The 22,339-nt window shown below is 45.8% G+C and overlaps 1 protein-coding gene across 2 annotated transcripts in view; it reads left to right on the top strand.

The window, feature by feature from the left end:
* ARID4B (AT-rich interaction domain 4B) overlaps positions 1 to 22,339 on the top strand; it is a 402,063-nt gene that overhangs the window by 210,841 nt on the left and 168,883 nt on the right. For both annotated transcript variants that reach the window (XM_069769485.1, XM_069769484.1), the window contains exon 8: positions 5,801 to 5,939. In XM_069769485.1, the coding sequence (XP_069625586.1) occupies positions 5,801 to 5,939 (139 nt within the window). The remainder of the gene's footprint in view (positions 1 to 5,800; positions 5,940 to 22,339) is intronic.

The raw sequence follows: 22,339 nt of genomic DNA, 5'->3' as shown, positions 1-22,339 counted from the left end.
GTACAGCCATCACAGGGCATGGACCCCCCACATAATAAGACATAATAAGTGCAGGACATGTACAGTCATGGACAAATTTTGAGAATGAGACAAATATTAATTTTTCCAAAGTCTACTGCTTCATTTTTTCTAATGGCAATTTGCATATACTCCTGAATTTCAGAGTGATCAGCTTAACAGCAATTACTGTACTTGCAAAGTCAATATTTGCCCAGAAAATGAACTTTAACCCCCAAAACACATTTCAACATCATTGCAGTCCTGCCTTAAAAGGAGCAGCTAACATCGTTTTAGTGATTGATCCATTAACACAGGTGTGGGTGTTGATGAGGACAGGGCTGGCGATCAATCAGTCATGATTAAGTAAGAATGACATCACTGGACACTTTAAAAGGAGGCTGGTGCTTGGTATCATTGTTTCTCTTCAGTTAACCATGGTTATCTCTAAAGAAACATGTGCAGCCATCATTGCACTGCACAAAAATGGCCTAACAGGGAAGAGTATCGCAGCTACAAAGATTGCACCTCAGTCAACAATCTATCGCATCATCAAGAACTTCAAGGAGAGAGCTTCCATTGTTGTCAAAAAGGCTCTAGGGCGCCCAAGAAAGACCAGCAAGCGCCAGGACCGTATCTTAAAACTGTTTCAGCTGCGGGATCGGACTACCAGCAGTGCCGAGCTTGCTCAGGAATGGCAGCAGGCTGGTGTGAGTGCTTCTGCACGCACTGTGAGGCGGAGACTCTTTGAGCAAGGCCTGGTTTCAAGGAGGGCAGCAAAGAAGCCACTTCTCTCCAGAAAAAACATCAGGGACCGACTGATATTCTGCAAAAGGTACAGGGAGTGGATTGCTGAGGACTGGGGCAAAGTCATTTTCTCTGATGAATCCCCTTTTCCATTGTTTAGGACATCTGGAAAACAGCTTATTCGAGAAGAAGAGGTGAGCGCTACCACCAGTCTTGTCTCATGCCAACTGTAAAGCATCCTGAAACCATTCATGTGTGGGGTTGCTTCTCAGCCAAGGGAATCGGCTCACTCACAGTCTTGCCTAAAAACACAGCCTTGAATAAAGAATGGTACCAGAATGTCCTCCAAGAGCAACTTCTCCCAACCATCCAAGAGCAGTTTGGTGCCCAACAATGCCTTTTCCAGCATGATGGAGCACCTTGCCATAAAGCAAAGGTGATAACTAAATGGCTCATGGAACAAAACATAGAGATTTTGGGTCCATGGCCTGGAAACTCCCCAGATCTTAATCCCATTGAGAACTTGTGGTCAATAATCAAGAGACGGGTGGACAAACAAAAACCAACAAATTCTGGCAAAATGCAAGCATTGATTATGCAAGAATGGACTGCTATCAGTCAGGATTTGTTCCAGAAGTTGATTGAGAGCATGCCAGGGAGAATTGCAGAGGTCTTGAAGAAGAAGGGTCAACACTGCAAATATTGACTTGCTGCATTAACTCATTCTAACTGCCAATATAACCTATTGGTACTCATAATATGATTGCAATTATATTTCTGTATGTGATATAAACATCAGACAAACACTAATAAAAACCAGAGGGCAGCAGATCATGGATCATGTGAAAATATCATTTTGGTGTAATTCTCAAAATTTTTGGCCATGACTGTACAGCCATCACATCTGGCATGGGTCCCCCCACATAACAAGTATAAGAAAGGCGAGTACAATTCTCGTCTGTTTCTGGGACTCCCATAGTCAATGAGTGAAGTGGCGGTTGACCTGCTGCCTGATGTCATCTATCTATTGACACTGAATATGCCATTTGCCTCCTGATGAACTTACATCATGGAAGGGAAACACGTTGAGGCACTTTCGTCCTCGGATCCCTGATAAGATACGGGACTTCTTGACTATTGTGCTAAGCTGGGCGTAGGTCAATAAGTGTTTTTTTCCATGGGAAACCTCCTTTTTTGGGAGGGGGGCATTAACATTTAATGGCATTAATATTGTTGTATGTTCTGGCAACAAGTGATTTGTTTCTGTTCCTTTATTTTAAAACAATCAGAACTTGTTGAGGTTAATCACTGCATGGGGTTGTGGTGACCCATTTATCTCTGATAATGTCTTGTCGTACCAGTATGTGCATGTGGAGATGTACCAGGCATGTGACTAAGGCATTAAATATTTGAATGTCATTAAACGCTGTTTACTCAATATCATTGGTTGGGTAGGTACCCATGATTTATACACTATAGCACCTTTATGATATTCTTATACACTAAACACATTTTTGTAAGGCTGAGGCTCTTCATAGTACTACAATTACTGATAAGTTTCAGCCGTCTTCACCTCCTCCCCCTTACCTCCTCTTACCATCCCCATTCTACAGTGCATTAGGTAATGGAGAGCTGGAAGGGTTCGAGTTGAGGGGAAGTTAGGGTTAGCTGACGTTGAGCGGGGGCGCCACTTGCGTACCAATTTAGGGTGCCAACCTCCGCGGCAAGGTTAGGACATTTGACCAGGGTTATTGGAGGGTGAGTTATCTAAGCACAAACCCCGCCGTCAATTCCCTACGTATATTTTATCAATTTTTGTTATTGCTTCTGTATTTGTCTGGGTATCCGGTGGATATTCAGAATTTGTTATTCTGTTATTTGGATGGGGTTGATTGATTACATGGGCTCCTAAGGAATTTTTGTGTTTGGCTATTACTATTGCATAGACTACCCTCTTGAAAGGCGCACTCCCCTTTGGTTCACCTTAAGGGTATGTGTCCACTTTCAGGATGGCCGGCGGTATCGTCGGAGCTGCTTTGCCGCTCTGCACTAAGCCCCGCCCCCTTTCTGGGGCGCGATGATGCCGGATGTGTTCACAGCACACATCCGGCATCATCGCTCCCCACCATAGGGCCCTGTGCTATATCTTGCGGCGACGCAGCGTCGCAAGATATACGGACATGCTGCGATCTGAAAAGACGCGCAGCATGTCCGGAGTCGCAGGGCCGCCGCGTGCGTGTTACCACGCATAGTGGAGACGGGATTTCATTCAATCCCCTCCACTATGCTGTAACATCTGGACGCTGCGTGTCTGACGCTGCGGCTCTATGCAGCGTCAGACACGCAGCGTTTCCTGCACGTGGAAACATACACTAAAAGGAATCTGTCACCCCAAAATTGGCCTATAAGCTAAGGCCACTGGCCTCAGGGGCTTATCTACAGCTTTCTGTAATGCTGTAGATAAGCCCCTGATGTAACCTACAAGATAAAAAAAGAAGTTAGATTATACTCACCCAGGGGCGTTGTGGGGGGGATTGATTTGACATACCGTTCAAACGTTTAGAGTAACCCAGACAATTTTGTGTTTTCCATGAAAACTCATACTTTTATTAATCGAATGAGTTGCAAAAGGAATTTAAAATCTAGTCCAGACATTGACAAGGTTAAAAAAAAGATTTTTATTTGAAATAATACATTTTCTCCTTCAAACTTTGCTTTTGGCAAAGAATGCTCCCTTTGCAGCAATTATAGCATTGCAGACCTTTGGCATTCTAGCAGTTAATTTGCTGAGGTAATCTGGAGAAATTTCACCCCATGCTTCCAGAAGTCCCTCCCACAAGTTGTTTTGGCTTGATGGGCACTTTTTGCGTACCATACGGTTAAGTTGCTCCCACAAAAGATCAATGGGGTTGAGATCTGGTGACTGCGCTGGCCACTCCATTACAGATAGAATACCAGCTGCCTGCTTCTTCCCTAAATAGTTCTTGCATAATTTGGAGGTGTGCTTTGGGTCATTGTCCTGTTGAAGGATGAAATTGGCTCCAATCAAGCGCCGTCCACAAGGTATGACATGGCGTTGTAAAATGGAGTGATAGCCTTCCTTATTCAAAATCCCTTTTACCGTGTACAAATCTCCCACTTTACCAGCACCAAAGCAACCCCAAACCATCACATTACCTCCACCATGCTTGACAGATGGCGTCAGACACTCTTCCAGCATCTTTTCAGTTGTTCGGCATCTCACAAAGATTCTTCTGTGTGATGCAAACACGTCAAACTTGAATTTGTCTGTCCATAACACTTTTTTCCAATCTTCCTCTGTCCAATGTCCATTTTTGAAATGCTTCCTCTGTCCAATGTCTGTTCTTTTGCCCATAGTAATCTTTTCCTTTTATTAGCCAGTCTCAGATATGTCTTTTTCTTTGCCACTCTGCCCTGAAGGCCAGCATCCCGGAGTCGCCTCTTCCCTGTAGACGTTGACACTGGCGTTTTGCGTGTACTATTTAATGAATCTGCCAGTTGGGGACCTGGGAGGCATCGATTTTTTTAACTACAGACCCTAATTTACTTGTCTTGTTGCTTAGATGTGCAGCGGGGCCTCCTACTTCTTTCTACTCTGGTTAGAGCGTGTTTGTGCTCTCCTCTGAAGGGAGTATTACACACTGTTTTAGGAAATCTTCAGTTTCTTTTCAATTTCTCGCATGGAATAGCTTTCATTTCTAAGAACAAGAATAGACTGTTGAGTCTCACATGAAAGTTCTTTTTTTCTGGCCATTTTGAGGGTAATGGAACCAGCAAATGTAATGCTCCAGATTCTCAACTAGCTCAAAGCAAGGTCAGGTTTATAGGTTCTGTAATCAGCCAAACTGTTTTCAGCTGTGCTAGCATACTTGCACAAGGGTTTTCAAGGGTAGTCTAAGCATCCATTTGCCTTCTTACACAGTTAGCAAACACAAAGTACCATAAGAACACTGGAGTGATGGTTGTTGGAAATGGGCATTCCTACACCTATGAAGATATTGCATTACAAACCAGACGTTTGAAGCTAGAATAGTCATTTACCACACTAACAACGTATATAGTGTATTTCTGAATTATTTAACGTTAGCTGCATTGGAAAAAAAAACTGTGCTTTTCTTTCAAAAATAAGGAAATTTCTAAGTGACCCCAAACTTTTGAACTGTAGTGTAAATAAAATAAAAAGTTTTTCATTCATTTTTTCCATAGGATGTATAAAATTGCATAAAATATGCAACCCAAAAAACATCTGTAAAGAAATGCACAAAATCTATAGCATTTTACAAGCCAAAATAATAGTAAAAAATCCTCAAGAAAAACTAAGGCTAAAAGAATCCATAACCATTTTTCTATAGCACTGAGTCAGTGGATTTTAAAGGGTGGTCCGAAACTAATATATTTTTAACCTTAAATGTCTAATGTAATAATTTAGTCTCTTTTCTATTGTACTTTAATTAAAAAGTCCCTATTGTTCTCTCACAATATGACTTCACTTGAGGGGGGCAGGCTGGCCACTGCTCGCCAGTTTTTCTCTTTGCATTGCGTACTGTCAATGCTCTCTTGCTGGCTCGTTGCTTCTCAGAGACGGCGAGGGAGTGTGCTGTCATTTGGCATTCAAAGAACATGCACTATGACAAGGGAGCTCTACTGAGCGTACGTCAGTAGAGCAGGGACTAGCGCAACCCGTTAAACGGACATCAATGATGACGCTTCATTTCAGGCTGGGGGCAGAGGCTGCGGTAGTGACTGCAGCCTCTGCCCCCTGATGACATCTCATGCACTGGGGGTTCTCAAACGAAGAGTCATCAGAAAGGAGCTAGGTAAAAAAGAAAAGCAGATAGAGTTGTGAGGGAAAAAATAGAGACTTTTTAATGAAAATATATTAGAAAAGAGATTAGATTATAACATTAAACACAGATATTTAGGATTAAAATCAGTGTTAGTTTCGGAACCCCAGATATGCAACATGTCTTGCTAGTACGGAGATGTAAGAGATCTAATTTACATGCAAAAAATTATATTTTTTTATATATTGTAGACCAGAGGAAGACTCGTCCACATCATCTAGTGATGAAGATGAGGAAGATGACAAAGCTGGAGATCAGTTACTTGGAAAAATTTTTTGTGTTTCTTTGAATAATGGAGACAAAAAGAAAGTGTCTTGTGTTCCAGCACTGGTAAGAGCCGTTTTGGTAAATGGATTTTTAATTTTATCCATAATCATCTCTACTTTTGGGACTCCTGTCACTTATGCCTTTTTAATTATTCTTTTGATGCAGTTTGGTACAATGTTGGACAAGGGGATTCATTTGAAATCTCTAAAAAAAACTCAGATTTTTAAGAGCCTGGGCAGGAGCTCACCAGCATGAAGAAAGTGAAGTTGGGGAATGTTTATTCAAATAATTAAACTTTTTAGATCTAATAACTTATTAAAGGGAATCTGTCACCCCCAAAATCGCGGGTTAGGTAAGCCCACCGGCATCAGGGGTTTATCTACAGCATTCTGGAATGCTGTAGATAAGCCCCCGATGTATCCTAAAAGATGTTAGATTATACTCACCCAGGGGCGGTCCCGCTGTTGGTCCGGGTTCGGCGCCTCCCATCTTCTTCAGATGACGTCCTCTTCTGGTCTTCACGCTGTGGCTCCTGCGCCGGCATACTTTGCCCTGTTTAGGGCAGAGCAAAGTACCGCAGTGCGGCGGCGTGGGCCTCTCTGACCTTTCCCGGCGCCTGCGCACTGCAGTACTTTGCTCTGCCCTCAACAGGGCAGACAAAGTACGCCTGTGCAGGAGCCACAACGTGAAGACCAGTTGAGGACATCTGATGAAGATGGGAGGCCCCGGACCGGACCGCAGCGGGAACGCCCCTGGGTGAGTATAATCTAAGCTCTTTTTCTCATCTTTTAGGATACATCAGGGGCTTTTCTACAGCATTACAGAATGCTGTAGATAAGCCCCTGATGCCGGTGGGCTTACCTCACCCGCGATTTTGGGGGTGACAGATTCCCTTTAAAGGGGTTGGACACTTTTTAATTAGTCGCTTCTTTAATACTATATTACCCCATGTAAAGTATAACTAATAGATAACTCCCGCACCAGTCTTGTCCTAGCTATATCTGCATTTGCTTGACACTATTATACTACATGAGCAGTGCAGCCAATCAGCAGCTGCTAATGATCTGCAGTTCTCACATTTCATTTTGGATTTCCAAGGGAGGTGTGATAACTGCAGTCCATTAGCTTATGCTGATTGGCTGCAGCCCTCCTGTGGCATAACAATGTCACGTGATCATAGACAGATCATAGATTTTTCTTTTATATTGGGGAATAGAGTATTTAATGGGAACATGTCAGTCAATCACTCTAGTAGGCATGGTCCCCCTCATCCCTATCCTGGTGTGCAGGACTCCGATCTCCATCCTAGTATATATGTCCCCCCATCAGAAAAACATTACCTTACCTTCCTGCGCTCCCTCGCAGTTTCCTGTTCCGATGCCAGGAGCTGATTTATGTTTGTAAGCAGCACATGGCAGTGATGTCATGCGCTGCCAAAAAGCCGAAGACAGCTGCCAGAATACTCAATGCTCCCCACACCGAGACTATAGGCGTGTGGAGTAGTGAATATTCACTGATCTTTAAGGCTGCCGTCACACTATCAGTATTTGGTCAGTATTTTACATCAGTATTTGTAAGCCAAAACCAGGAGTGGAACAAATAGAGGAAAAGTATAATAGAAACATATGCACCACTTCTGCATTTATCACCGACTCCTGGTTTTGGCTTACAAATACTGATGTAAAATACTGACCAAATACTGATAGTGTGACGGCAGCCTAATAGTAGGCACAGTGTTAGCTGCAGCTGCCGTCTTCCTGCAGCAGCCGGGCGTTCACGTGTCCACGCTACTAAAGGGAATGAATATTCACTGATCTCGGTCCATTTGACTTTTTGAATGCCGAATTTGCTGGAATAATTAGCGGACGCCATGTCACATTTGGAGAGCCCCTAATGTGCCTAAACGGTGGAAACACCCCACAAGTGACATCATTTTGGAAACTAGACCCCTTATGGAACTTACGCAGATGTTACGTAGACTTAAAGCGCTGCGGAATATGTTGGCGCTATATAAATAAAATTATTATTATTAGATGTGTGGTAATCACTTTGAACCCCCAGGTGCTTCAGACATTTATTGCGTTGAGCCGTGAAAATAAAAAAAAACACATTTTTTTATCCACAGAAATGTTTTTTGCCCAAAATATTGCATTTTCACAAGGGTAATATTAGAATTTGCACCATACAATTTGTTGTGCATTTTTTTCTGAGTACTTTGATACCCCATATGTTGGGGAAAACTACTGTTTGGGCTCATGGCATGCCTCAGAAAGGAAGGAATGACGTTTTAGAGCGCACACTTTGATGGGATGGGTGTCATGTCGCTTTTAGAGCTGTAAAAATGAAAAAAAAACAAAAAAAAAAACAACACATTTTTCCTACAAAAATGTATTTTAGTCCCCATTTTTTATTTTGCAAGGGTAAGAGGACAAAATGAACCCCAAAAATTGTTGTGCAGTTTCTCCTGAGTACAGCAATACCCTATGTGTGGTCGAAAACTACTTTTGAGATACACTGCAAAGGTCAGAAGGGAAGAAGCATAGTATTGGTCAGATTTTTCTGGACTGGTTTGAGGGTGCCATGTCTTACAATTTACACTTCTTAATTAATTAATCTAGTGCTGCAGTGATCATATTGACACTACAGGTGTCACAACTGAGCAACAATTTTATAACTGGGCAATAAAGAAAAAATAATTTACATTTTTACCACCAAAATGTAGATTTTACATTTTCACAAAGGGAAATGGACAAAAATGGCACTATAATTTGTCCCACAATTATACATACCGTATATACTCGAGTATAAGCCGACCCGAGTATAAGCCGACCCCCCTAATTTTGCCACAAAATACTGGGAAAACTTATTGACTCGAGTATAAGCCTAGGGTGGAAATGCAGCATTTACCGGTGAATTTCAAAAATAAAAATAGATCATTATTTCCCCATAGCTGTGCCATATAGTGCTCTGCACCGTTCATATTTCCCCATAGCTGTGCCCCATATAGTGCTCTGCACCGTTCATTTTGTCCCATAGCTGTGCCCCATACTGTGCTCGGCACCGTTCATTATTGCCCCATATCTGTGCCCCATATACAATGCTCTGCACCGTTCATTTTGTCCCATAGCTGTGCCCCATATAGTGCTCTGCACCGTTCATTTTGTCCCATAGCTGTGCCCCATACTGTGCTCGGCACCGTTTTTTATTGCCCCATATCTGTGCCCCATATACAATGCTCTGCACCGTTCATTTTGTCCCATAGCTGTACCCCATACTGTGCTCGGCACCGTTCAATATTGCCCCATATCTGTGCCCCATATACAATGCTCTGCACCGTTCATTTTGTCCCATAGCTGTGCCCCATACAGTGCTCTGCACCGTTCATTTTGTCCCATAGCTGTGCCCCATACAGTGCTCTGCACCGTTCATTATTGCCCCATATCTGTGCCCCATATAAAGTGCTCTGCACCGTTCATTGTGCCCCATACAGTGCTCTGCACCGTTCATTTTGTCCCATAGATGCTCCACATAAATCTGTGCCGCCGCTGCTGCTGCAATAAAAAAAAAAAAAAAAACACATACTCACCTCTCTTGCTTGCAGCTCCCGGCGTCTCGTTCCGGCGTCCGGTCCCGGTGTCTCCGCTCTGACTGATCAGGCAGAGGGCGCCGCGCACACTATATGCGTCATCGCGCCCTCTGACCTGAACAGTCAGAGCGCAGAGACGCCGGGAAGATGGAGGCGCCGGGAAGATGGAGCGACGCCCGGCGGCTGGAACGCGGACAGGTGAATATTACATACTTACCTGGTCCCAGCGATCCTGACGCTCCATCTGCCGGTCACAGCTGTCTTCGGTGCCGCAGCCTCTTTCTCTATCAGCGGTCACCGGCACCGCTGATTAGAGAAATGAATACGCGGCTCCACCCCTATAGGAGGTGGAGCCGCCTATTCATTTTTCTAATGAGCGGTCCCACGTGACCGCTGAAGAGGGGAAGAACTGCAGCACCCGGAGACCGTGGGACGGCAGGGGGAGCGCCAGGATCGCTGGGACTAGGTAAGTATGCCTCAGCGCCCTCTCCCCCTCACCCGCCGACCCTGCCACCCACCTTGACTCGAGTATAAGCCGAGAGGGGCACTTTCAGCCCAAAAATTTGGGCTGAAAATCTCGGCTTATACTCGAGTATATACGGTATATATGGCTGTACAGTACTGCTTAGCCCCGCACTGCGAGACTCGAGAGGGACGGAGCGCTATTTGCCTCCTGGAGTGCAGATTTTTCCTAGAATAGTTTGTGGACTCCATATACAGAGCCCCTAACTGCTAGAAGAACAGAATCCCCCTTCAACTGAACCTATATTGGAAATTATACCCCTTTGGGAATTTATCTACAGGTCTAGTGACGATTTTGACTCCATGAGTTTTCCAGAAGCGAGCAGCATTGCATGTTGCTGAGTGAAAATTGTGAACTGCCATTGTAGTGCCCAGTATGTTGTAGTGACCAGTGCGTGGTAGTAACCAGCACAATGTGCCCAGCTCATGTTTCTGAAGACGTGCACCCGTAAATTAAGCAGGCTCTCACCGCTGCAGAAATGCTGCAGAACATGTGGACACTAAATGTGATTTAGGCATACTGGGGCTCAGAATGGAGGGGGGCCTATGGATTTGGGAGTGCAGAATTCATTGGATTTCTTTTGGAGGGAGCCATTTTTCTTTTCCAGAGCCTTTATACTATCGGTAATGTGGAAGCCCCCTATTTCAATTGACAGATGCTAGACCTGAGTGAGGACTTACTTTTTTGTGGACTGATTTGAAGCTTTTGATAGGAACACGTGACATAACATATGGGATCACATTTATCCGGAGCTCTACGCTTAGCACTTACATTTCAGATAATGAGGCAGCAAAGTTACTCTGGACTCCGACTGGCTTCTGTTCAGCGTTGTCCTTTTTCAGAGGTGCACAAAAATTGTGGCTGACGGCACTGTCATGCACACCTAAAAAGATGGACACTGCCAGATCATAGGCCAGACAGCTTCCACAGTGCCTCCTTCTGCCTTGGGACGTATGGTTAGTTTTGATGATCATACATCGCTAATTACGTGATATGTCATGGTCCTTTTTTTCTATACGCAATGATGTCTATATATGGGGACTATGTATGGAGTGGGGTTCTGTAGTGATCTTCCTAATGTTTAGCTCTTTACAATATGCTGGGCATTATATAGTCGAATGACGGCACATCGCTAACGCATGCCGATTATGACATGCGTTAGCAATGCGCTACATAATGGCAGTTAACGTATCCGTTACATAGCAGCACTAACGCTATGTAACGGATGCCGTCAGCGTATTGCCATTAACGCAATGTGAACCCAGCCTAATATAGGCTTCCTACAGACAACTTGCTTTATTGAAAGCTAGGGCGATACTGTGTTACCACGGTTATACCTATTTGTATTATAGTTCTTGCCCTGACGTAGGTGTCAGATATATGCCATTAAGTTTGCTGCATTATTTGTTACAGCTCTCTGGATTGTAATATCTATACCGTAGCTCATTTATTTATTACAGCCCTCTAGATCGCAACACCATTTTTTGCTAAATGTGGCAAGTCCAGGTCATGGCGTTCTTTTGCACTTTTTTGCTTGTGTTTGCACATGTTCCCCATGGAATCTTAATGTTGTCCAAATAAAGTTGTTTTTTTTTTCTCTATTAAATTAATTCTGGATTTTGTTGGTCGTTTTTTGTGGTTTCCCACATCCTCTCCGTTAATTGATAGCGCTGCAGAATCTCCTTATGTCCAACTCTTCTGGAGCCTTCCTCGCCAAACCTACCATAACTCATTACGCCTGCGCTCGTTGCAAGAAAAAGTGTTCAGTAGGCCAATCGTCGCCTTTCTGCCAGTCCTGCAGTCCTCCTACCATGTGCCCCGCAGGATGCTTCTGACTCTCAGGATGGGTGCACTCCCTCTCCCCCAGAGTGGGCCGTGGCTATGTCGCAGTCGGTATGTGATTTGACTAAGGTTTCCCAGTCTCTGGTCCAGGCGCTTGAACGTCTTCCACAGCTGTCCACAGCCACCAGTGCTCCGACCGTCTCTCATGGCGAGTCGCACGCACCTGATGTCGACCCACAGGGAGACAAACCAGCCAGCCGTTATAGAAAGAGGACTCTCTGGCTCTTCGTCCAGTTCTCTGGGTCCCTCTGCAGCACTCAAGCTGCTCTTCTCCTCCCAATTCCCCTCTTTGGAGGAGCACATCGGGTCTGATGTGGATTCCCAGTTCGGTTCTGACTCCGATTCAGACCAGGCTTCTAGCATGCAGTCTATCATCGATAGTCTCATCTCGGCTGTATGTCAAACCCTCAAACTGACACAGGACGAGGTTCCCTCCCAGGACTCCGTCTCTTTTAAGCGGGTAAAGCGTCCCGCTCGCTCCTTTCCCAACCACGAGGAGTTTGTCTAAGGCCGGCTTCACACTTGCGAGTTTTACGGACGTAAGAGCGCAGAAACTACGTCCGTAAAACTCGCAAAAAATACGGCACAATTACTCTCTATGCCCCTGCTCCTATCTGCCGTATTAAACTGATCAGTATTATACGGCTTTCTACGGCCGTAGAAAAATCGCAGCATGCTGCGTTTGTCACCGTATTGCGCAAATAAAACGCCAATGAAAGTCTATGGAAGCCCCAAAAATACGGATTACACACGGACCAGCAGTGTGACTTGCGAGGAATACGCAGCGGTGTTAGAGAGAAAAGCCGGCAATTCAGTGCGGTGTACAGTAAAATCACACTGACAGCTGACATTAGAATAGGTAGAATAAATATGTACACATAGAATAGATATATATATATGTAAGTGAGACACATATATGTATATATATTCTTACTTCATACAGCCGCGATATAGCAAAAAGCCGGTAATTCAATTACCGGCTTTTTCTTTCTCCTTCCTAAAACCCGACATGATTTGAGACATGGTTTACATACAGTAAACCATGTCTTCTCTCCATTTTTTTTGCAGATTCCACACTACTAATGTCAGTAGTGTGTATCTGCAAAATTTGGCCGTTCTAGCTCTTAAAATAAAGGGTTAAATGGCGGGAAAAAATTGGCGTGGGCTCCCGCGCAATTTTCTCCGCCAGAGTAGTAAAGCCAGTGACTGAGGGCAGATATTAATAGCCTGGAGAGGGTCCATGGTTGTTGGCCCCCCCTGGCTACAAATATCTGCCCCCAGCCACCCCAGAAAAGGCACATCTGGAAGATGCGCCTATTCTGGCACTTGACCACTCTCTTCCCACTCCCGTGTAGCGGTGGGATATGGGGTAATGAAGGGTTAATGCCACCTTGCTATTGTAAGGTGACATTAAGCCTAATTAATAATGGAGAGGCGTCAATTATGACACCTATCCATTATTAATCCAATACTAGTAAAGGGTTAAATAAAACACAAACACATTATTTAAAATTATTTTAATGAAATAAAAACAATGGTTGTTGGAGTATTTTATTCTACGCCCAATCCAGTCACTGAAGACCCTCGTTCTGTGAAAGAAAAAACATAATAAACCAACAATATACTTACCCTCCGCAGATCTGTAACGTCCAACGATGTAAATCCTTCTGAAGGGGTTAAAACATTTTGCAGCAAGGAGCTTTGCTAATGCAATGCTACTCCTCGCTGCAAAACCCCGGGGAATGAGTCTAAATATAGATCAATGAGCTATATTTAGCTTCATTTGCGGTGAGGCGCCCTCTGCTGGCTGTTCATAGATCGTGGGAACTTACCTAGAAAGCTCCCAGGCTTTCTAGGAAAGTTCCCACGATCTATGAACAGCCAGCAGAGGGCGCCTCACCGCAAATGAAGCTAAATATAGCTCATTGTTCTATATTTAGACTCATTCCCCGGGGTTTTGCAGCGAGGAGTAGCATTGCATTAGCAAAGCTCCTTGCTGCAAAATGTTTTAACCCCTTCAGAAGGATTTACATCGTTGGACGTTACAGATCTGCGGAGGGTAAGTATATTGTTGGTTTATTATGTTTTTTCTTTCACAGAACGAGGGTCTTCAGTGACTGGATTGGGCGTAGAATAAAATACTCCAACAACCATTGTTTTTATTTCATTAAAATAATTTTAAATAATGTGTTTGTGTTTTATTTAACCCTTTACTAGTATTGGATTAATAATGGATAGGTGTCATAATTGACGCCTCTCCATTATTAATTAGGCTTAATGTCACCTTACAATAGCAAGGTGGCATTAACCCTTCATTACCCCATATCCCACCGCTACACGGGAATGGGAAGAGAGTGGCCAAGTGCCAGAATAGGCGCATCTTCCAGATGTGCCTTTTCTGGGGTGGCTGGGGGCAGATATTTGTAGCCAGGGGGGGGCCAATAACCATGGACCCTCTCCAGGCTATTAATATCTGCCCTCAGTCACTGGCTTTACTACTCTGGCGGAGAAAATTGCGCGGGAGCCCACGCCAATTTTTTCCGCCATTTAACCCTTTATTTTAAGAGCTAGAACGGCCAAATTTTGCAGATACACTCTACTGACATTAGTAGTGTGAAATCTGCAAAAAAAATGGAGAGAAGACATGGTTTACTGTATGTAAACCATGTCTCAAATCATGTCGAGTTTTAGGAAGGAGAAAGAAAAAGCCGGTAATTGAATTACCGGCTTTCAAGCTGTATAGCGCTGGAAAAAATATTAATATATATACATATATGTGTCTAATGACATATATATATATATATATATATATATATATATATATATATATATATATATATATATATATATATATATATAGACAGTATATATATATATTTTTTTCTTTTTGGGACACATGGATCATTTCTATAGCGGTATGTTGGTTTTGCAAGCCTGCGAGAAAACCACGCAGTACGGATGCCATACGGATTACATACGGAGGATGCCATGCGCAAAAAACGCTGACACACCCTGCCTACGGAGGAGCTACGGACCACTATTTTCGGGACATTTCAGCGTATTACGGCCGTAATATACGGACCGTATTTTCATACGCTGAGTGTGAAGCCGGCCTAAGTCTAAGCACTGCGAACATCCTGAAAAGCGTTTTTCAGGTAGGAAACATCTGGACGTTCTCCATCCCTTTAGCGCTGATCTTTCTAAATGGGCTGAGTCCCCCAAGGTGGACCCGCCGATCTCTCGCCTTTCTTCTAAGACGGTTCTATCATTGCCGGATGGTGCGTCTCTTAAGGACACATCGGACAGACAAATTGAGGCGCTGGCCAAGTCGGCCTTTGAAGCAACGGGTGCTTCCCTCTGTCACAGGTTCACCTCCACCTGGGTGGCAAAGGCCATCTCTGCCTGCGCCAAGATCCTTCGCCGGGGCATTTTGGCTTCAGCTCCTCCGAACGACCTAGCTGATCTTGCAGACCATATTAACCACGCGGGCAAATACCTTCTGACTGCTGCCCTTCAAGTGGCCAGCTTTCAAGATAGGATGAGACCAAGATATCAGTCATACATCAGACAATGGGCCATAATCCCATAGATACATAAAAGCCCACAAGGGTTAGATAAACCCACCACAGACAGAGGTTAAATAAACCTTAAGGTACCGTCACATTAAGCGACGCTGCAGCGATATAGGCAATGATGCCGATCGCTGCAGCGTCGCTGTATGGTCGCTGGAGAACTGTCACACAGACAGCTCTCCAGCGACCAACGATGCCCTGGTAACCAGGGTAAACATCGGGTTACTAAGCGCAGGGCCGCGCTTAGTAACCCGATGTTTACCCTGATTACCATTGTAAATGTAAAAAAACCCAAACAAACACTACATACTTACATTCCGGAGTCTGTCCCCCGGCCTCCGCTTCCCTGCACTGTCTCAGCGCCGGCCGGCTGTAAAGCAGAGCCGGCGCTCACAGTGAGTGCAGGAAGCTGACGGCGAGGGGACAGACACCGGAATGTAAGTATGTAGTGTTTGTTTTTTTTTTTTTTTACATTTACAATGGTAACCAGGGTAAACATCGGGTTTCTAAGTGCGGCCCTGCGCTTAGTAACCCGATGTTTACCCTGGTTACCAGTGAAGACATCGCTGAATCGGCGTCACACACACCGATTCAGTGATGTCTGCGGGAGATCCAGCCACGAAAGTGGCCTTTCTGCTCCGACCAACGATGTCACAGCAGGATCCAGATCGCTGCTGCGTGTCAAACACAACGATATTGCTATCCAGGACGCTGCAACGTCACGGATCGCTAGCAATATCGTTAAGTCGCTCAGTGTGAAGGTACCTTTACTGTTTTACAATAACAAACAAACTTAAAACGGTTTGTAAACTGAAAGGTCTTCAGACAATAAATAGCTCTCAAGATTGTGTCAAAATGAGCATTGTCTGTAAATGTATGACAAGAAATCCTGCTCTGTAATGGTCTGAATGCATTCAGTATATTTCAAAATGGACTCAAAATAGTCATTTTTATATTCACATTACAGTCATACAGACCATGATCAGAGCCAGAAAGCCGGTGTCTTCTCGCGTCTACCATAGGTACTGGAAGGCTTTCTTCCGGTGGTGTGACAAAGTTTTCGATGTCTTTTTCCCTTCCGGATTTCCTTGGTTTCCTTCAGTCTGCTCTCAATTCGGGGTCTGTCCCTCAGCACCCTTAAGGGTCAAGTCTCCGCTCTGTCCATTCTCTTCCAGAGAGAGACCTGTCCTCCATTCCCCAGGTTAAGACATTTCTACAGGGAGTTGCGCATTTCGCCCCTCCGTTCCCCTCTGGAACCTTGGGACCTTAACCTGGTTCTCTTCAGGCCGCTTCCTTTGAGCCTCTTCAAGACATATCCGCTTCCCTTCTCTCTTGGAAGGTTGCCTTACTTATTGCTATCGCATCTATTAGGAGGGTCTCTGAGTTGGCAGCCCTATCCTGCCGTTCCCCCTTACTGATTCTTCATCAGGATAAGGTCGTTCTTAGACCGGTTCCTGAATTTTTTCCAAAGGTGGTCTCTGCTTTCCACATCAATGAGGACATCATTCTTCCATCATTTTGCTCTTCTCAGGCTCATCCCTTGGAGAAGTCTCTTCACAAACTTGAAGTGGTCAGGGCCATTCGGGTCTATCTTTCTAGAACAGCCCCCTTCCGTCAATCCGATTCTCTCCTTGTTGTTTCCGAGGTTCGCCGAAAAGGCCTTCAAGCGTCAAAATCCACGATCTCGCGTTGTATTTGTTCGGCAATTTCAGAATCGTACTGTGTTCATGAGACACGGCCTCCTCCGGGGGTGCGAGCCCACTCCACCAGAGCTGTCGGAGCTTCTTGGGCTGTTCGTCAACAGGCCTCCGCTTTGCACACTTTTACGAGGTTCTATAGGGTTCATACACAGGTGTCACGCACGCGCCCAGACTGGTTGGCGCGGGCATACGGGGGTGTGGCCCCACTGGACCACAGACCAAACTTCCCTGGAAGGGGCATGACTAAGTAGCTTCCTAGGTGTTCGCTGGAGCCTCTGATGGTGAGGTCAGTCTTGTGCAATAGGAAGCTACCAGGTGCCACTCCAGGGTGATGTCTGGCTGTGGCTGCTGATCCCACTAAGGAACGGAGCGGGCACGGCTGGCACTCTGGCTGACAGGCGGGCACGGCTGGGACACAGGCAGGCAGACAGGTACAACAGAGACACTAGCGGGCAGGCGGACACGGCTGGCTCTCTGGTAGGCAGGCGGGTACGGCTGGAACATAGGAAGAACCGGTAGGGACCGGTCTGCAGGCAGGTATGTGAAACAGGTAGAGAAAGACCGCAAGAGCGGATGCAGAGCGAAAGCACAAGAGCTAGAACCAAGAACAGAAACGCAGGAGGCTGAGTACGAGTAGAAGGTGGAACTAAGAGAAGAGAAGGAGAAGGCAGAGCCAAGGGCGGAGCCGCAAGAGGCGGAGCCAAGGGCAGAGACGCTGGAGGCGGAGCCAAGAGCGGAGACGCTGGAGGCGGAGCCAAGAGCGGAGACGCTGGAGGCGGAGCCAAGAGCGGAGACGCTGGAGGCGGAGCCAAGAGCGGAGACGCTGGAGGCGGAGCCAAGAGCGGAGACGCTGGAGGCGGAGCCAAGAGCGGAGACGCTGGAGGTAACGCCAAGAGCAGAGACGGAGCCAAGTGCAGAAACACAGGAGGCGGAGCCAGAAAGAACCGCAAAGAGCGGAGCCACAGAGCAAAGCCAGAGAGTGCAAAGCAAGGTCTGAATGCAGAGCCACAAGAGTATGGAGTGTAAGCAGACTGAGAACACAAGGAAAGACAAAGCAGGGAAGGAAGACAAGGAGACCGAGAAAAGACAAAGTACAGACAAGGCAATGGAACAAGACACAGGACAAAGACACAGGGACCAGGATATTCTGCCTCCTGGAGGGCGGACTACAAGACCAAGGCAATAGCACAGAGAAAAGCCTCCAGAGAGGGAGTAACTCAGAGCAAGGCCAGGCAAACTCAACAGCTAAACACTAACTGAGCTAACACATTGCACAGGCCCAGAGCACAGGGTGGAGCTACACTATAATACAGGAGGCCTCTTTGTAATTGGTCAGGAACTGATTGGACAGGTGCACCTGATTCCTATAAGAACCAGAGAGTTCAGGCGCCGGCCCCCTATACACATAGCCATGAGGCATGCACAGAGCAGAGACACAGAACATGGAGCTGGCATTAAACAGAAACCACATCATGGCCTGGAGCAGTGGGTAAGATTGTGTGAGAGATGTGAGGCCATGCCGTGATGCCAGCAGAGTTGTTACAACAGGCTTCATCTGACGCAGGTTTTGGTAGGAAGGTGCTACAAGCGGCGGTTGTGCACTGGCCGACCTGAGCCATTCTCTTAAAGGGAGGGTGCCGTGATTTTAGTTTTTGTATTAATAATTATTGATTATATAATCAATTATTTTTAATACAAAAGTAAATGTACTACTTTAATACTTTTTTATTTATTCATTTTTACTTTTGCCACTGGAGGCCGCCATTTTCATTAGTGTGGGTGTAAGTGTCTGGGCACGACACTTGCACACCTCACTGACGGCAGCCATGGGCATAGGAGCCAACAGTCGGGCTCCGACCGCTTCTCCTGCCTCTCAGCTGTGACTTGGGCACGCCCACTGGGCTGCTACGTCACAGCTGTGAGAGGAGATCGCGGCCATTTTGTTTTTTTCCTCTGTCATCGCACACACAGCTCAGTGTGTGCGATCATAGCAGGAGCTGCCAGGGAGAAGCTGCTGCTGGGAAGCGAGGTTCGAGGTGAGTATCTGCAGCCAGGAGCTGTGATTGCAGCCTGTACTTATTATTACAGCACAGGCTGCAATCACTGCTCACTGCCGACCTGTTCAGAGCAGAGCAGGGAGATCGTCACACTGCTCTGCCCTGAACATGACTCAGCACTTCCTGGGAGAGGACTGAAGGTAAGTACCACTGCTACCTGCCCCTATATACCACTCTACCAGCCCTTATATACCACTGCTACCTGCTCCTATATACCACTGCTACCTGCCCCTATATACCACTGCTACCTGCCCCTATATACCACTGCTACCAGCCCTTATATACCACTGCTACCTGCCCCTATATACCACTGCTACCTGCTCCTATATACCACTGCTACCTGCCTCTGTATACCACTGCTACCTGCTCCTATATACCACTGCTACCTGTCCCTATATACCACTGCTACCTGCCCCTATATACCACTGCTACCTGCCTCTGTATACCACTGCTACCTGCTCCTATATACCACTGCTACCTGCCTCTGTATACCACTGCTACCTGCTCCTATATACCACTGCTACCTGCCTCTGTATACCACTGCTACCTGCTCCTATATACCACTGCTACCTGCTCCTATATACCACTGCTACCAGCCCTTATATACCACTGCTACCTGCCCCTATATACCACTGCTACCTGCTCCTATATACCACTGCTACCTGCTCCTATATACCACTGCTACCTGCTCCTATATACCACTGCTACCTGCCCCTATATACCACTGCTACCAGCCCCTATATACCACTGCTACCTGCCCCTATATACCACTGCTACCTGCCCCTATATACCACTGCTACCTGCCCCTATATACCACTGCTACCTGCCCCTATATACCACTGCTACCTGCCCCTATATACCACTGCTACCTGCCCCTATATACCACTGCTACCTGCCCCTATATACCACTGCTTCCTGCCCCTATATACCACTGCTACCTGCCCCTATATACCACTGCTACCTGCCCCTATATACCACTGCTACCTGCCCCTATATACCACTGCTTCCTGCCCCTATATACCACTGCTACCTGCCCCTATATACCACTGCTTCCTGCCCCTATATACCACTGCTACCTGCCCCTATATACCACTGCTACCTGCCCCTATATACCACTGCTACCTGCCCCTATATACCACTGCTACCTGCCCCTATATACCACTGCTACCTGCCCCTATATACCACTGCTACCTGCCCCTATATACCACTGCTACCTGCCCCTATATACCACTGCTACCTGCCCCTATATACCACTGCTACCTGCCCCTATATACCACTGCTACCTGCCCCTATATACCACTGCTACCTGCCCCTATATACCACTGCTACCTGTCCCTATATACCACTGCTACCTGCCCCTATATACCACTGCTACCTGCCCCTATATACCACTGCTACCTGTCCCTATATACCACTGCTACCAGCCCCTATATACCACTGCTACCTGCCCCTTTATACCACTGCTACCTGCTCCTATATACCACTGCTACCTGCTCCTATATACCACTGCTACCTGCCCCTATATACCACTGCTACCTGCTCCTATATACCACTGCTACCTGCTCCTATATACACCACTGCTACCTGCCTCTATATACCATCTACCACTGCTGCCTGCCTCTATATACCATCTACCACTGCTACCTCTGTCCTGTGTAGCTAATCCTGTCCTGTGTACAGTATCACACAAGATAGGATTAGATACACGGCGCAGCGCAGTATCACACAGGACAGGATTAGATACACGGCTCAGCAGTCAGTATCTAATCCTCTCCTATGCACTCCTCTCCCCCCTGCGTGTCTTTCCCCATTGTGGTTTATTATTTTTGTTGTGGGAGATGAGGGAGTCGAGGATTATGCGTTCGATATGGTATAAAAAAGATTAATAAAGGACTTTATTCTGGCCGAGTCTTTATTTACAATACATGTGAGATCTATGTGGCGGCATTATGGGTGATCTATATGGCGGTATTATGTGAGAAGCATATGGTGGTATGTGAGAACACTGGCGGTATTATGTGTGATCTATATGGTGGTATGTGAGAACACTGGCGGTATTATGTGTGATCTATATGTTGGTATTATGTGAGAACTGTATGACAGTATTGTGTGATCTATTTGATAGTATTGTGTGTGATCTATATGGCGGTATTATGTGAGAACACTATGGCAGTATTATCTTCAGAAAGCGGACCCATTCTGTGGTGGTTCTGGCTGAGCACCTGCACGCGGGTCTGGGGTAATAGAGGGGACAGCGTGACCTCCAGTTAGGTGCAGTCAGGGCTGGTGAGGCAGCTGAAGAGAGGGGTCTCATTTTTATCGTTACTATATGGCTACATTTCCTTCCCAGCGTCACCCCGTACTTCGCCTGTCGCCTCGCTTTCACACATCGCCAGGACAGGATGGAGAAGACAGGATCTGAGGAGGGGAATGGGGTCTGCATGCAAAGTCTGGATCAGACCAGGCCATCAATCCGCAGAAATGTTTCCTGGATTTCTGTGGAGCAGACGGTCCATCCGTGTGTATAAAAGACAGCGCCCTATGTACAATCCCTGGCTGCTCCGCGAACCAAACAGGGGGCCCCTATAGACCAGCACACTGCTCTCCTGAAATACTCTGTGCTGCTGTCACCCTGCTCCCTCCACCACATCTCCCAGAATCCTTGCTGCTTGCCATCCTTGGTGACTGTCTACTTGTTGTTTGTATTTTACCTCAGTATTTGTAAGCCAAAACCAGGAGTGGGTGATAAATGCAGAAGTGGTGCATATGTTTCTATTATACTTTTCCTCTAATTGTTCCACTCCTGGTTTTTGCTTACAAATACTGAGGTAAAATACTGACCAAATACTGCTAGTGTGACGGCAGCCATACTCTGCAGTCACCAACAAGATGGCTGCTCACTGGGTTCCTGAATATCATCCTCTCTAATCCCTTAGCAAACACCCAGAAGGGGAGGAGAGGAGACATCACACAGTCAGCAGACTCCGCCCATAATTACTGCAGTGCTGTAATGTGAGCTATTTGTACACTAGGTTTTTCTGAAATTTCAGCAGCTGCTCCCCCTAGTGTTTAAAAGTGGAAATTCAAAAACTTTTCAAATTATTTTTCATATTTTACTAAATTATAAACAAATGATAATATTTTTTAAGAAAATGTAATCATTAATTCTTCACATTTTTACAA

This window comes from Ranitomeya imitator, chromosome 5 (genome assembly GCF_032444005.1).
Source record: "Ranitomeya imitator isolate aRanImi1 chromosome 5, aRanImi1.pri, whole genome shotgun sequence".
NCBI classification, from domain to species: domain Eukaryota; kingdom Metazoa; phylum Chordata; class Amphibia; order Anura; family Dendrobatidae; genus Ranitomeya; species Ranitomeya imitator.
This window is presented reverse-complemented; position numbering and strand designations above follow the sequence as displayed.